This window comes from Rhodnius prolixus, unplaced genomic scaffold (assembly GCF_049639745.1).
Source record: "Rhodnius prolixus isolate KJV_2025 unplaced genomic scaffold, Rpr scaffold_2, whole genome shotgun sequence".
Taxonomy (NCBI): Eukaryota; Metazoa; Arthropoda; class Insecta; order Hemiptera; family Reduviidae; genus Rhodnius; species Rhodnius prolixus.
The window spans coordinates 12,363,626-12,380,563 of NW_027411592.1; the positions used below are offsets into that span (position 1 = coordinate 12,363,626).

General features: G+C 34.0%; 2 protein-coding genes across 32 annotated transcripts in view; one reads left to right on the plus strand and one right to left on the minus strand.

The window, feature by feature from the left end:
- Positions 1-16,938, minus strand: part of Glut1 (Glucose transporter 1) — a 139,917-nt gene that overhangs the window by 109,834 nt on the left and 13,145 nt on the right. The window lies entirely within an intron of this gene.
- On the plus strand, positions 3,420-4,097 carry LOC141450181 (uncharacterized). The gene has a single exon (XM_074120336.1). The coding sequence runs from the start codon at positions 3,420-3,422 to the stop codon at positions 4,095-4,097; it is 678 nt and encodes a 225-aa protein (XP_073976437.1).

Consider the following 16,938-nt stretch of genomic DNA (forward strand, 5'->3'; position numbering starts at 1 on the left):
ACCTTATATCTCTTTAAAAAATTGAGATAGAAAGCTGTAGTTACGCGAAAGTGCTAAGGTAAAAGAATACTATAATTTTATATATTTTCGCTAGGCTATCATAAATTAGTGAGGAGATACAGCAGTTCGAAATATAAAAGAAAATTGCATAAATCGCAAAATTTGTCACTTTATATCTCCTTTAAAAATTGAGATACAAAGCTTCAATTATGCGCAAATGTAAAGGTAAAAGATTACTATATATTTATATATTTCTGCTAGGCTATCACAAATTAGTGAGGAGGTACAACAGTTCGAAATATGATAGAAAATTGCATAACTTCCAAATTTTGTCACCTTATATCTCCTTCAAAAATTGAGATAGGAACCTGTAGTTACGCGTAAGTGTAACAGCAAATGAGTACTATAGTTGTACTTATTTTCGCTAGGCTACCACACATTAGTGAGCAGATACAGAAGTTCGAATTATGAAAGAATATTGCATAACTCCTAAAATTTGTCACCTTATATCTTCTTCAAAAATTGACATAGAAAGCTGTAGTTACGCGTAAGTGTAAAGGTAAAAGAATACTATAATTGTACATATTTTCGCTAGGCTATCATAAATTAGTGAGAAGATATAGCAGTTCGAAATATGAAAGAAAATTGCATAACTCCCAAAATTTGTCACCTTATATCACTTTCAAAAATTGAGATAGAAAGCTGTAGTTACGCGTAAATGTAAAGGTAAAAGAGTACTATAATTGTATATATTTTCGCTAGGCTATCACAAATAAATAAGGAGATACATCAGTTCGAAATATGAAAGAAATTTGCATAACTCCAAAAATTTGTCACCTTATATCTCCTTCAAAAATTGAGATAGGAAGCTGTAATTACGCGTAAGTTTAATAGCAAAATAGTACTATAGTTGTATATATTTTCGCTAGGCTATCACAAATTAGTGAGGAGATATAGCAGTTCGAAATATGAAAGAGAATTGCATAACTCTTAAAATTTGTCACTTTACGTCTCCTCTAAAAATTGAGATAGAAAGCTTCAATTATGCGCAAGTTTAAAGGTAAAAGATTACTATATATTTATATATTTCCGCTAGGCTATCACAAATTAGTGGGGAGGTACAGCAGTTTGAAATATGAACGAAAATTGCATAACTCCGAAAATTTGTCACCTTATATCTCCTTCAAAAATTGACATAGAAAGCTGTAGTTACGCGTAAGTGTAAAGGTAAAAGAATACTATAATTGTACATATTTTCGCTAGGCTATCACAAATTAGTGGGGAGGTACAGCAGTTAGAAATGTGAAAGAAAATTGCATAAATCCCAAAATTTGTCACCTTATATCTCCTTCAAAAATTGAGATTGAAAGCTGTAGTTACGCGTAAGTGTAAAGGTAAAAAAGTACTATAATTGTATATATTTTCGCTACGCTATCACAAATTTGTGAGGAGGTACAGTAGTTCGAAATATGATAAAAAATTGCATATCTTCCAAAATTTGTCACCTTATATCTCCTTCAATAATTGAGATAGGAATCTGTAGTTGCGCGTAAGTGTAAAGGTAAAGGAGTACTATAATTGTATATATTTTGGCTAAGCTATCACAAATTAGTGAGGAGATACAGCAGTTCGAAATATAAAAGAAAATTGCATAAATCGCTAAATTTATCACCTCATATCTCATTCAAAAATTGAGATAGGAAGCTGTAGTTACGCGTAAGTGTGAAGGCAAAAGAGTAATATAGTTGTATATATTTTCGCTAGGCTATCACAAATTAGTGAGGAGATACAGCAGTTCGAAAAATGAAAAAAAATTGCATAACTCCCAAAATTTGTCACCTTATATCTCCTTCAAAAATTGAGATAGAAAGCTGTAGTTACGCGTAAATGTAAAGGTAAAGGAGTACTATAATTGTATATATTTTCGCTATGCTATCACAAATTAGTGAGGAGATACAGCAGTTCGAAATAAGAATGAAAATTGCATAACTCCCAAAATTTGTCACCTTTTATCTCCTTCAAAAATTGAGATAGAAAACTGTAGTTATGCGTAAGTGTAAAGGTAAAAGAGTACTATAATTGTATATATTGTAACGAAGTTGACCTGGCCAGAGAAGAAAGGCCTAGATTGTTCTAGGGGATAAGCGAGCAAAGTCGGTTACAGGTCGACACTGGGTAAACAAAATGCCAGTCTCTACCTGAGCCAGAAAAGAAAAGGGCTAGATTGTTGTATGAGTTTAATGTCCGTAGCCTGTAACGGTCCACCGCTGTGTAAAAGCTAGCTAAGTGAAAGGCCTCAGTTGGGATGGTGGCATATGTGTTTTCCCAGTCAGTGATTGACTGGTGAGAGTGAGACAGACGGAGTTAGAGAGAGACAAAATTGGAGGAGGCGACCCTAGTTGTGAATGTGGCAGTATGTGTTTTCCAGCCAATGAGCGGCAGGTGGGAGCAAGACAGGCGGAGTTGGAGTGTGACAGATGGTTGGAGGAGGGCGGCCCCAGTTGGGGTGGTGGCAGTGTGTGTTTTCCTCAGCCAGTGACCAGCCGGTGGGCGTGACACAGACGGAGTGGTGCAGACGCAGTTAAAAGGAGGCAGACACAGCTGGAGAAGTCAGTTCTTAATGAGTTGTTAATCTGTTTTCTAGTCTTGTAGAGTTTTAGTCAAGTTTTCGAGTGAGTTTTTGAGTTAGCCTTTGAGAAGTCAGTCTTGGAGAGACACTTTGGAAGTGACAGTTTGAGAGAGTCAGTGTTACTGAGTGCTTCAAAGTTAGCCAGTTAGGCGGTTAGTCAGTTAGTGAGTAGTGCTTTAATAGTGCGGCTGAGTCTAGCACAATGCGGTGCAGTGCGGACCAGTGGTCAGTCGTGGAACAGTTTTGTGGCGTTACGAAGTGAGTAAGTAACAGTAAACTGTTGTGACTGTTTTAAATGGTAACTGTAATGAATAGCGTTAGTTGCTAGTAAATTTAATGTTAGTAAAGGTAATGTGTAGGATGAGATAGAGGAGGATATGCGGCTACAGGGAGTAAGGAGATGGCGCCAAAAGGCGAGAGAGAGAGAGGAATGGAGGAGAATTACTGTAGAGGCCAGGGCTCTTCACAGGCTGTAGTGCTAAAAAAAAAAAAAAGGTAATGTGTTAATAAATCAGGTTATTACTTACGAATTTAGCGAGTTTTATTATTTAATCAAACCCACATATATAAAATAACTAGTGGCAGGCACTAGTTGTGTAAGTAAAGTTCTTTCTTAGTAAAAGGACAAGAAAAACTTTATATTGGTGTCAGAAGTGGGATATAGTAAAACGGTGTAGACTGGGGTAGTCGTAGCACCGAGTGGGTAGCAAGAAAGGGAACCAGCCGAGGAACCAATGGCGCCCTGAAGCAGGACAAGGTTGGGTTACCGCTCAAGAGGATAGCCTTCTATATGGCGGGACCTTCTCCTGATTACAGAAGAAGAAAGCGCTATAATCTGGTTGTAATGGACTACTTCAGTAAGTGGGCAGAGGCCCACTTCGTAGCAGATCAGGACGCGACAACGGCAGGTGCAGCATCGACGGTCTACCAGATCCTCGGCGTCAGGAGTACACGGACAACGCCGCTACACTCTGACGGCATGGTGGAGCAATTCAACATGACCCTAGGAGGCCATTGGAGGACTTTGGGGAAAGATCATCAGGAGAATTGGGATGAACATACACCTCCCATAATGATGGCGTACCGATCGGCAGTTCACGAGACCACTGGCCGAACACCTGCTAGCCTTGTGTTTGGTAGAGGGCATCGACTAACCGTTGACTTACCATTTGGCAGCCTGGAAGCTGAAGAGTCGGACGTGGATAGCTGTGCTGCGGAACTTCGCCATAAGTTGAGAGCTGTACGTGGAAAGGTACGCGACAGAAAAAGACTGGACAGTGACCGGACGACGACATTGTATGGCAGGCAGGTCATCGGAAGAACGTTCCAGAGAGGTGGGAAAGTTTGGTCTTATAAGCGTGTCCGCAAAAAGGGAAAACCTCCTAAGTTACTGGGTAGGATCTTGCACCATTGCCTGTCGGCTCAACGACCCGGTGTAACGGATCCAACTTATGCCCAGATCTCATAATGAAGGTGGAACACGTAGACCGATTACTGCCCTACGTCACGTAAGAGACTTCTGTTCGGGACGAACAGTTCTAAGAGGGGGGCAGTGTAACGAAGTTGACCTGGCCAGAGAAGAAAGGCCTAGATTGTTCAAGGGGATAAGCGTTAGTTGCTAGTAAATGTTAATGTTAGTAAAGGTAATGTGTTAATAAATCAGGTTATTACTTACGAATTTAGCGAGTTTTATTATTTAATCAAACCCACATATTATATAAAATAACTTGTGGCAGGCACTAGTTGTGTAAGTAAAAGTTCTTTCTTAGTAAAAGGACAAGAAAAACTTTACAAAATTTTCGCTGGGCTATCACAAATTAGTGAGGAGTACAGCCTTTCGAAATATGAAAGAAAATTGCATATATAAGTCAATAACAATCAACAACAACACACACTAATTTGTAAAAATAACTTTTTGGATATTAATAGGACAGCAAAAAATTCATCAAGAGATACAGATTTAAGAAAGGCTATTTTAAATGGATTAGGAGTAAGGAGCAGAACAACAAGAAAGAGCTTTAATGGGACGGAAGATCATTAGGATTTCTCACAATTAGTTCAGTTTTAATCCTAATGTAACAACCAACTTACAGTAACTTTAAATTAGCTAATTTAAGATAAACTATAGTAAATATAGAAGTAAAAACTTAAATGTTCCACTAAGTTCAGCAGTAATACATATTTAGTGATTGCTTAACGCTGTATGTTATTCTTTCAAACTACTCGAGTAAATTCCGAGACTATATAATCAGAAATAAGAGGAAAAGTTTTAAGTAATGTGATAAAGAGCTTAATATTTAACTACTTGCCTGATTAATCCCTTAGCTGAATTAGTTAACGGATCTGCTAATGTTTTTTGTATCGAAAATTCGAGCTTATAATTTGATTCTTGTACCAGTAACAAATATTATGTAAAAATATATAGCATGCAGTAAAATAGTTGGAAGTGATGTAAAATGAAAAATGAATTACCGATATTATTTAATTTTGATACGTTTCGGTACTAGATTCGATTCCTAGTCTTAGCATTGGATGTAAAATATATTTGCAAGCTGCGTTAGTCTGTGATACTTTATTTGGTAGATGGACGTAATGCATGTTTGAAAAAACTAAGGCATTACTTATTACTACTATTTAAATTTCAATATATTCCGTTACAAGAAGATAATACTTTGGCTGCATCTAGTGACTATTGTTACCTTTTTCATGTTCTTGGCACCTTCAAAATGTAATATCTAGAAAAAATTTTCCTCCAAGAGGAAATAAAAATACTTCTGACATCTATGGGAACGTTTACCTTTTACCGCTTCAATTCATCGCTCAGACTCATTCAACAAAAAAATGATAAATATGCTTCATTCTTATCTTTATTTTATATATAATTTTCATGTTATTTTTCTAGTTTCTTTAACTATTTTATTCGTAGCAACTTATAGTGGTATTTAATTGAATCAACAATTTATGAAACTTTTCCTGCTTTGAATGAACGTATTTAATATCTAGATAGAATATCAAATAAAAATATAATCATAAAAAAAAAAAAAACTTGCGAGTTATATTGATAAAGTCATCAATATCAATTTACAAAACAGCTGTATATACATATATAATATATATTGATGTATTATAGTCTCACATATTGAATTCAGTGTTATTGAAAAGGAAGTATCGGCTGGGTTACATTGAGCGCACACGCCCAGTCTCGAGGGTGTTTTGTATTATATTACACCTCCAGCGTCATGACCGCCTCCCCATCCCAAAACAACCACCAGCGTACACTTAAACTAGTTTCTCAGCTGCCTCCATCATTATATTCAATTTCTCACCATCAAGATATGTTATACATATAAAATCTAAAATTGTACATGTTTTATAAAATAGGGATGTTTAGAGGGGGGGGGGCGAAATCCTTGCGTTACGTATTGTTAAGTTAAATGAAATTGGGGAGGATCTTTAGGAAAACAATTTTATTTATAGTATTAACGAGACGTACCAACAAAACACAAATTAGAAAAAAATCTCATTAAAAAAATATCTTTGAAGATTGTAGAAGTGACATCGTCATAAGACAGCATCATTAAGAGATAGTTGAATAAATAAATAAAAAAAAAAATTTAAAGAACTTCATTTAGACAAGATTTTTTTTAAAAAATATAGATTTTTAAAAAACTCTTAAACACGAGATAAAAACTACAGATTTTTCAAACTAGCAAGAAGTAATAAATAATAAAATAGAAAGTATCAACGACCTTTCTAACTTTTGAGAGCCAATAAAGTTTTAAAATGTATTTTTTGACCAATAAAAAAAAATACAAAATGCGCTTTTAGTAGTGATATATCAAGATCAAAGAAATCCAGTAAGTGTTACTAAACTTCATTTAAAAAGCCAAAAAGATTTTTTAAAAAAAGAAAAAGTACATTATTTTTATATTTAATTAATTTTATATTTTGATTGAATTTTCTTTTTAATGTATCGCTATTATATTTAAAAACTGTTTAAGAATAACCGAATTATTCGCCGATACTTCTCAACATTGTTGTTGCAAAAGATACTGTAGAAAGCATTTTTATCTCCAAAGTTATTGTATTGTCGCTTGCAGTGACAAATACTGATCTCTATCATTCTAAAGTTCTTGAAAAGTGTAAATAACAATGGCTTGGTCATCTGATTGTAACTCTTGTAGTATAAATGACTTTGTGACGAAGTGAATGAATGAACGGCTTGGGATTGGCCATTTTTAGACTTGTAGCTCTTCAACTTCCATTACTGATTGTCAACTACACTTCTGCTGCCTGGTAATATTATTACGAGTGAAGACGAGCAATTAACTGAGCATTTGGTATAAAGCGAACGAGTTGACTGGAAAAATTGAAAGATACTCGTTGATTTGAGGATCATTCACAACAAATCATCCTGTCCAAATCCTTAGAGCGATCAGTAAATGAATAAAAGCATGTTTCGGTTGGAAATATGTAACTGCAGTTTCTCAAGTGTCAATGTGTTGATATAAAAGAAAAAGTATGCACCGTAAATGAGTCTTTTTTTCTTATAAAGTTTTCAATAAATAAATTCAGTCCTAGACTTAAAACTCTCATCTCAGTATACAACTCAACAAATTTAGTGAAACGGTGGGTAACTTAATGACCAGTGGAAGTCAGTATTGAAGAACTCTCTTCACTTTAACAATTTTAGGGACAAGTAAACGATTAGTAGGTGGTTGGTGTAAATATAAAAGGTAATATAAAATTTTAAAAACTCGCAAAATTTATGTAGTTTAGTAAGAAAGGGTGGGTAGGGAGAGAAAGATTGGTCACACACCCCCTAAAAGCACTAATTACGAGGAACAAAGCCAGTCACGCACCCATTGCTATATAGGCCTCCAAGGTAGAAACAGGTAATTACTGAATGTTCGGGAGAAGGATAAGTGGATTACCATGGGCGAATTGGTTCAAGAGAAATTTCGAGTAACGAGATTTGGCTAATTCTGTAAAATCACGATTGAAATCTTTGTGGCCAGTAGTAATTTGAGCAGTCTGCTCTAAATGCAAAACGGCAATTTAATGGAAAGGAATAATGATGAATCCCACAGGGTGATGCGATTGATGATGGCGTAAACTGTTTAAGCAGAATGACAACTGGATTTGCTTATTAGGGAAAAATTACTTAGTAAAGTTGAAGTTCATAAGTTACTGTTGAATACTGAGTTTTATAAGTTACTGAAGTGGTGGTTTCGTTTTAGCTCTTTCTGTAATTTAGAGCAGGAATTCTTTCCACGCTCTTTAAGAAGATTAGCCGTCTTTAAGAAGCATCCCTGCTGATATTCCAGCCTAACAACTCAACCAAACCCAAGATGAAGTTTAAATGCATCTACCAAGGTTTAGCGAAGGCATCTTCAGTTCAACTCACTCGCACACATTCTATCTTAAGGGAACCTAAATAGATCTTCAAAATCAATCATTGAATCCTTCAGAAACTGTTTTCACCAAAATAAACTACCTATTTCCTTTCAATATAATAATATTTTATTAAATATCCATTTTTTGAATGCTTTCATAAAATAAATGCAGTAATACTGTAATAAGTATCATTAAAATAACACTACCTTTACAATCATCATGCTAGATAACAAGCGTACAATAAAGAATAAGAACAAATAGGACAGCCAACAGAGAGAAGCAGGTTGGCGGTAGAGATTGGGGGCGGTGGATTAGCTGGGACGGCCGGGTGGTTACTATCGCTAGAGGAAACCGTCCACCAATGGGTATAAGTCAGCCAACTGTATATACCTAGATAAGTAGCTATTCTGGCAGTCTGCTCTTGCGTATGCCCGACCAACCCGACACTTACTTATCTATCTCCACTTACCCATGTTATCCGGGAAGCTTCCTCCCATCGTAACGGAAACCTAATCCTTACAAAAAAAAAAAAAAAGATTCATCCTAACTTTCTTGTTCAACAACTGAACTGTGCGTGTACAATAGGACATTTTACAAAAAAATAAATAAAATAAGAAGGTTAATTTTATTTTAAATTTCAATAGAATTCCTATAAAATAAAATTAAACATAACCAGCTGCTAGGAGTATTAAAGATAACTACATTGTAAATGTAGAGGGAATTCACGGACGACTAAAGGATATGTTGAAGAAAATAAATATAATACATCTTCAGCATGAGAACTTGTCAAAATATAACTTGGGAATAATATAGTCATATCCACACCTTGAGAATTTTAGTTACTCTGCACAGACATAACACTCGAAAAGATTAAATAAGAATCAATCTTACCCCTTAAAAAAATAACAAATAAATAAAAATTAAAAACTAATTACCTAGGGGAAACAATATTTGACAATTTCTTGTAATATTTGAATACAACATAATTAACACTACTAAATTAATAAATTCTATAAAATGAAAACCAAAATGTTAAAATAATAACTGAAACTAAAGGAGTAATATCAATATACATAATTTGAATAAGATTTGGAAAAAGAATCTCGAAAAATAATTCGTTTTATTCATTTCATCTAGAGATCATTCTCTAATCTAAGACTCTCGAATCGAATTTAATTAATGAAGTTAAAACTGACCTTTTAGAAATGTTAAGTAAATTTAAAATATGTCCTAAATGTTCTTTATGGTAGGAGAAATTGGTTACATTTGGAATTTCATAGGCTTATAAAAGCACAATTGGTAGAATGAAATTCATTTGTTCTAATTTTTGTTACATACAAATTGAAAACTTTGAAAAGGTACTAAATAATTTTACCTGAAATTTAGTGTACGTTTTGTGATTGGTTTTATAGGAGAGATAAGAAGTTGAAGAGCTAAAGAGCGCTAATAACCGTAATGGAGAATAAAGTCTCACAAAGTGAATGCACTTATTTTATAGTTAATACTGTGTCAACTAAACTAACGGCGACATTCTTCACTGAGAATACAAACAGATGTGTCTATGGAGTCCTATTTGTTACGATTAGAATATTCTAAGATTCAGCAGTAAATTTAGGTTAATCAAGAGGGCAACGACAAATCTTTGTGAAACACGGTGAGTGCATTCCACTTTCAATTCTCCCAAAGGATGCAAAGGATATTAATTACTTCAAATAATAATAAATAAAGTAATTACGAATTTTAAAACAGCCTTTCAGCGATTAGGAAGTTGTTGCAACGATTGTGAGTTAAAATCTTACTCACCAAGTTTCAGTTTATTTTTAATATTTGTTTTTAGTTTTTGTGAAAGCCACTTTGCTGAGAAACTTAGTATTAATATATTTTAAGTAGAACTCTACTCTTTAATAAGGAAGGAACCCCTACTAAAGACCCATCGAGAATTAGAAAGGGAGCGATCAGATTTCTGACAGAAAAAGACTGGCGAATACGGTTGCAACATAATAAACAAACTTTCATGCTGGATCCAAACAAAATCAAATTATTCACTTTATATTTTCGTTCATGTTATTTAAAAACCTGTCCGAGTCTAACTGGTCAATACTTCTGTCCTATCTGCTAAGACGTTCGTTACTCTGGTATTTGATAGACAAACATTAATAGGGAACCTACTCATTAGGCTTAGACAAACTTCTTTACTACTCGTATTTGCCCCACTTGGTTTAATGTACTAGAATTCTGAGCTCAATTACTAAACGTACCCCAATGGAAAATAAATCTTAGAAACCCAATTTCTAGGCAGCGGAGTCGATGCTCCTTATTGCATTTCCAACCTCTCAATTCAAATACACCGACTAAGAGATTTCTATAATCAGAGAACCTGAAAATCGCATTTCATTAGTTTTAAAAAGTGTTTAAACTGTGAACTTACAATCTGATAAATTCGGTCGTGTTGTAAGACTAAATTATACCATTGACGGTTACATTACAATATGACTGAAATCAGTTCGTTGAGATTTTAACAAAAGCTTAAAAGTGTTTCTAGAAAAGCTTCTAAAAAGCTTTGCGCCTTTTAAGCTCAAATTTCAACGTTGTATAAAAAGTAACTAGCAAAAGAACCATTTTATCCCTTTTGGATTTTCAGCGATATTCGGCGTCAATTTCAGTATCCTCAATGGAAATACTCTCATTAAATAAAAATGGAATGTTTATATAATACAAACACAAGATAATAAAATAGGAAACCAAGGATTTTATTTTGAAGAGTGTATAGAATGTTATACAGACTGGTACAGAACGCAATGTGATAGGTATGCATGCCAAGTGATCGCGTGTATATCTTTGTACTCCAAATGGAGCAGCGCACACTTTGGAGCTTACTAAAAGAATAAAAGAAAATTGGTACTGCGCTAGTCAAGTATTTACTGTTAGCTAACTTACTAACGGCACCAGTTTAATATAAATTGTGCTGAAGGTTTTTTTTCTCTCTCCCGTCCACCATTAGCAAAATTATTTAAAAGTTCGTGGCCAGTTTTTCCAATTTTATTCTTTCATCAGGACAAAATGGCCTGAAACAATTTGCTAATATTACATTCTAACTAAATGTAGAATATATATTGAAGAATGTCAGGAAACAGTATATTGACTGATAGAGATATTCAGATAGATTGATTGAGAAAGTAAAATGATGCTAGTAGGATTAAATTAAAAGTTTGACTTAAGCGAATTTTGTAAACAATGTTAATCTTGATAAACACTCAAAAATATTTAAAGTTAACCGCATTTATCTCATTCTTAATGTGCACAAACCACAAAAAACTAATTTAGCAAAGCAAAAAAATTAAAAAACCTTGGGCAAAGCACAAAAGTATCTCATTTTGGTGATGCTGCTTGGAAACTTAAAGATGATTTAGTCCTTTACCCAGAATACAAATCTCATCTTTCTTTATTGGTTGGAAGTAAACAAAATTTGAAGATTATCAGCTAGTCAGCTAGTGTGTTCGACAAAAATATGAGGAAGTCCAATAAATTATCGCTTCAGGAAATTGACACATCCGGCCAAAACAATTCCTTCAAATTCTAAATTAAGATAATAGATTCAATTTTTGATCATATTATTTAGATTTAAAACATAAAATTTACATACACAAAAAGAGAAGGAATCTAACTGAAAAGAAGTATAAGTGAAATCTTCAAGAATTCTTACAATAATGTGGATCAACTTTGCAAAAACATGATCCTCGTGTCTTACATACACATTCGTAATGTTTATATATATATGTGTGTACATGTAAACTCAGTGGACCCGAAAACTAGTAAATACTCACAGTCGAAGTTCTGATTGTGCATAATCGCAGTGTTTCATATTTCGAGCGGTAAGAGACACAAAACATAATGTTAGGAAAATATTAACAAGTTGGTTAGTTAAAGTTTCCCCAATCATCAATTTCTTTATATCACTTTAGAGATAATTAGTAAAGTCCGTCCACTGGTTGATTAGTGGAAATAAATTGTTCATTGCAAATTGGCTACATTCTCAACTAACTTTTTGTTTTAACTGTTTGCAAAGTTGCGTTTGGTTTGGCAGTTTATCACAATTAGGTTATACGGAAAAACTCAACAAACTGTAAGTTTTCCGCGCATCAAACTAAGTCTTCATTCTCTGGAAATTCCCATTGTTTTGATACTTACCTTTTAACAACAATAATAACTTAATGTTTAACTCCCAGTTCCTCACAGTAAATTTCAAAAATCAGTTTTCTTTGGAAAATATTGTTGCTATAAGGTGAAACTGAGAGGAAAAACAAACAGAATTTTGGTGGAAATATTTGTAACTGAAGCGTAAGAAATAATTAACATTTATTTGAATTAATACAGATACAGAACGTTAGAACACCTGTACTCCTACAGAGATCCATCAAATTCATACAGATTTAGACGTTCCATCAAGTAGACCCAGTTATGCCGTAAACAAGAAGATTCTCAGCAGTTGGAATTTCATCAATCTCAAGAGAAAACAGCTTATGACTTTCACATTGTGAATCTAATCAATCTCCTCTAACCCCCAAACAATCTGTAGCGAGATGTGTGGTTTGTTTCCCTCTTCTACCTCACTAATTCTACCTAAGGATTCTGATATGAGCCATTATTATTTAGAGATGCCTTCTTAGATCACTGTGCCAGCGAAGGAGCCAACTAGAAGTTTGTGAGAAAAACATGAATGTAACCTTCTCTTCAAATTCACAGGACATTTTGAACTTCCAAAAACATTCACATAGATGTTTGCTGTGTGCCAAGAGTTCTGCCGTACAGCAAGTTAGGAGCAAATAAAGTGAAAGGAGAATCCTATTTTGGACAACCCAACTTCTGCTTATTTCCTGAAATATCCAAGTGGCTTGGCACGTAGTTTAGGTAAGTGATTTGAAGGAAGCAGCTGTGAAGTAAAATTCCCCTCATCCTTCATTATCTCTTCTTTCTTAAATGTCAGTGATAATTCGTAAAATTTGGGTACCACAAGCAAAGTAAATACTATATCTCCTGACTATGGTCGTGAGCTACAGATTGCCTAAGGAATCGCTGAAAGTCAAGTAGTTGGACTTATCAACTTCCTTTGCAGGCTGTCTTGGTGGGTTGACTTACATGTATGTTCGTTCGTATTGTACAAATAAGAGTGCGAACAAGTAGGATGAATTATGTAACTCCAGAAGGTTACAGCACTCTCTGATCGTACGATAAATACTAATCCCTCTGGAAGTTGAGTTCTGTATTTCTCTTTAAAACTACAACAAAGAATAGTGTAAAAGTTTATTTTTTTTTTAGATACTCCCACGAGTATTGGATTCTCTCGCGGACATCACGGGTTCGAATCCAGCTGCTGGCTCCCTAGGTTTTCTCTTTCTAGCAGCTTCTTACAGATATCACTGTCCCGTGATGGAAAATGTTGTCTGAAACGAGAAAACACTGTCCGAATGGGTGGGGTTCCGAAAAATGGCTTGGGCACCAATATTTTGGTCATGGTCGGCCATGTTTTTGGGCCTAAAATGATAAAATAATAATAATTATCTAGTAGATAACTCACCACACATGGAAAAATACATTAAATAATTTGAGAATTCTCATGAAAATCTACTTTACCGCTAGCATTCCCTAAACAATACAAAATAAGGCATTTAATTTTATTGCAATGACTAGTGATAAAAAAAACGTATCATGATATAAAAAATAAATAATAATGGAGTAATTAATTTATACAGTTGAGTAATAAGTATTTATGGAAATGGGAAATAGTTGAAAATAAGTCCGGGTGTATTGCCTGCATTGCGACCTTTTCAGAATTCAGAGCTACCAGCTCGCTGGTAGTGGCCACAGTCAGCCAGTCGCTACATAACTACTACACAACTACCACTACAACTACACATGACCGCCCCTAGAGTGTTGTTGAACAACGCGCCGCCAACAATCAATAGCTCATACTTATTTAGCGGCCAGCTTCACGCACCACCGTCAAACTCTTTTTGTGCCAGCTGGGTGCGCTATTTTTATATATATGTATATATACCACAAAGTAAAAAGAAACAGGAAACATACAACCCCATTGCCTCCTCGATAAAAAAAAAAAAAACACCACTCATATACAAATCACCTGACGGCCGCTCTTTCATCAACATAACGCTCGGACCACCTGCATTAAATTGCTCATATCTATCAGGAGAAAAAGTTCTGTAAGTTAATGTAATAAAAATAGTTGAAGTAATCCAGCCATATTGTTCGATTGTAGTAGGGGTCCAACACTATGGATTTACAAGAAATATAATTAAACACTTCTGGGATCTCATAATAGATAAAGATGACCTTACAGTTTATAATCAGAAAAATTAAAGATTGCACATGATAATTTTTGACTAAGTTTACTTAGAAAAGAGAATACAGAATTTCAATTTAAAAATTTTTGTACATTTTTTTCCAGATAAGAAATTAAGTTTCTATAGTGAAGAACTGCCCAGTTGGCAAAAAATAAGGAACTATAAAAATTGATGTACAAATTTAAGAGTTCTTACAAAAAATAAATTACATCGGATACATATTATAACTAAAAGTACACTAACAAAAAATTCAATTCAACTTTTCAAATAAAATAAATAGTTTCACATCTTGGACAATGGCTTGCAGGCCGTCTGTCAAGTCATCTGACTTCTTAGATCAGATCTTTAAGGACTATTTTTTCTTTTCCGTAACCTACAAGATAAACGATTGTTTCGTTGCATCTTGGATAAATGAATAAGGCTTTGGTGCGAAATAAGCTTAATAATTTAGAAATAAATTTTAGCATTAAGTACTTTTTCATGCGGTTTTCAAGCATTTTCACTTTTCTTTAACTCTTTAAAAAGAAAAAAAAAATACGCGAAAATCTAGCCAAAGATAGATGCACAATTCAATGAAGGTGTTGATGAGCAAATAGATATTAATAGAAGATAAGGAATAATCCGCTGGCGTTCTGCAGATAGGGTTGTTCAACTGGATCACCATTTAGCGAGCCCCCTGTTCTAAAGGTGCGCTTTTCTGCGAACTGCAGGTTTTCCCAAATAAATAATTGCGGGTTCGACAGGCACCATTTGTTATCGCTTCTCTCTCTGCGCGCCAATTACCCCTTACCCAACTCTTTCCAACTTCACGCTTCTAGCATAATCTCCAAATAAATCGATTCCGTCCAAACCAAAGCAACACTGAACCGCCAAACACTCATATTAATCAATGAGGGGATGTCTGCGTAAACGAGCAACTTACCAAATATGGACGAACAAACTAAAGAAAGACATTCCCTGCTTAGGAAAAGAAAAAAAAAGTTTAAAAACTCTTGCAGAAAAGGAAATTACTTAGAAAGGTGTTAGAGCCAGACTGCCTCACGACAATTTCTTTCTCCAATTAATTTATACAAATATAATTGACAATTTTCGTCCTTTTTCTTCACTCCTTCTTACTAGGTCAACATTCACACCAGCAAAAATAATAAGAATGTTTTTCTTAATTTTAGATAAACCTTCGATGTCCTAACCATGCGCTTTCAGGGTCCATATTGTGGAAAAAAATGCACTAGTTATTCTTAGAGCATCTTCAAAATTAAGAAACTTGGAGGATCCTGAAGGCGAAAGTACACGAAGTTTCACCTTGGACTAAAGGCAGGTTTGCTTTGTAACAACAGTATTAGCGGGCCAGATTAAAGCCTTTTAGGCCAACAATAGTCCGCATAATTAAGTTAAACGCGTACAGGATTCCCTTTTGTAGTGACTTCCCCATTAACAAAGCATCAAGCTAACTACAATACAAAATTATGAATTCATATGTAAATTATGTAACAAATAGTCTAATACTACAGTACTGTTGAGGTGTTTACAACATTAACTCTACCTCTAATAACATGTTCCAACTCAAACTAATCGTATTTAGTAACTATTGATTTGAGGAAGCAAAGAGTTTAGGCAATTATCTCGTGTGTAAAAAATTTGAACCAAAAGATGTTTGTTGTGATTCAACGAGTAAGAGAAAGTAATACATATTGTTTTGGTATTAAGTATAAATACTAAGATTATTTTTAAACCATTTCTATCCAAATCAGAATATAGAATACCGAATAATTCAGAATATATTACAAAACTTTAAAGATATTTGCATGTATATAGATATGTTCACTTCCTAAAATCATTAAGAGAGTAACAGCCATTAAGCAGTAGAAGTTAGTTACTACGTACAACTTCATTAATAAAATAACTTTAAGAAAATAAATTTTTCACGAATATCAATTTAATAAATTAAATCAATACTATATTAGCATTCTTTCACGAGTTGAACAGAGAGCAAAGAATAATGATTGAGCTTTACAAATAAAGTTCTTTTAGCTTTTCCGATGTCGTTTTTTGTTCAAACTCTACAGTATTTTTCCAGGAGTATCACGTATCAGTTGTTTCTTGTTTAAATTTGGTTTATTTTTGGCAGCTTAGTCAGTTGAGTGGAAAAGTAGTCTGTAATCGACAACTTTGATGAACTCATGGAAATTCAGCAAAATTGTGAAACTGATCTCCTCTCCAAATACACACAGAGAGTGTATGGATAAAGGTGAACGTTTTTTAAATAGTATTTGTTGAATATATAATATTTATTTATATATATAAAAAAAAACAAAAGCCTTAAATTATTTTGGATGAAAGAGAAAAAACTGTAACTTAAAATGGTTTAATAATTTAGTTATCCGCACTTTACACATATCTTTCCTCGTATATTATTATTATTATTACTCTTATGATTATTATTACTATTGTTACTCTTATTATTATTATTACTATCAGTAATATCAGTATGTCAGTAAATCGTATTCTTGCATTAAACATATAAGCAGTGGTTATTTTGTCCGCAATACAGAA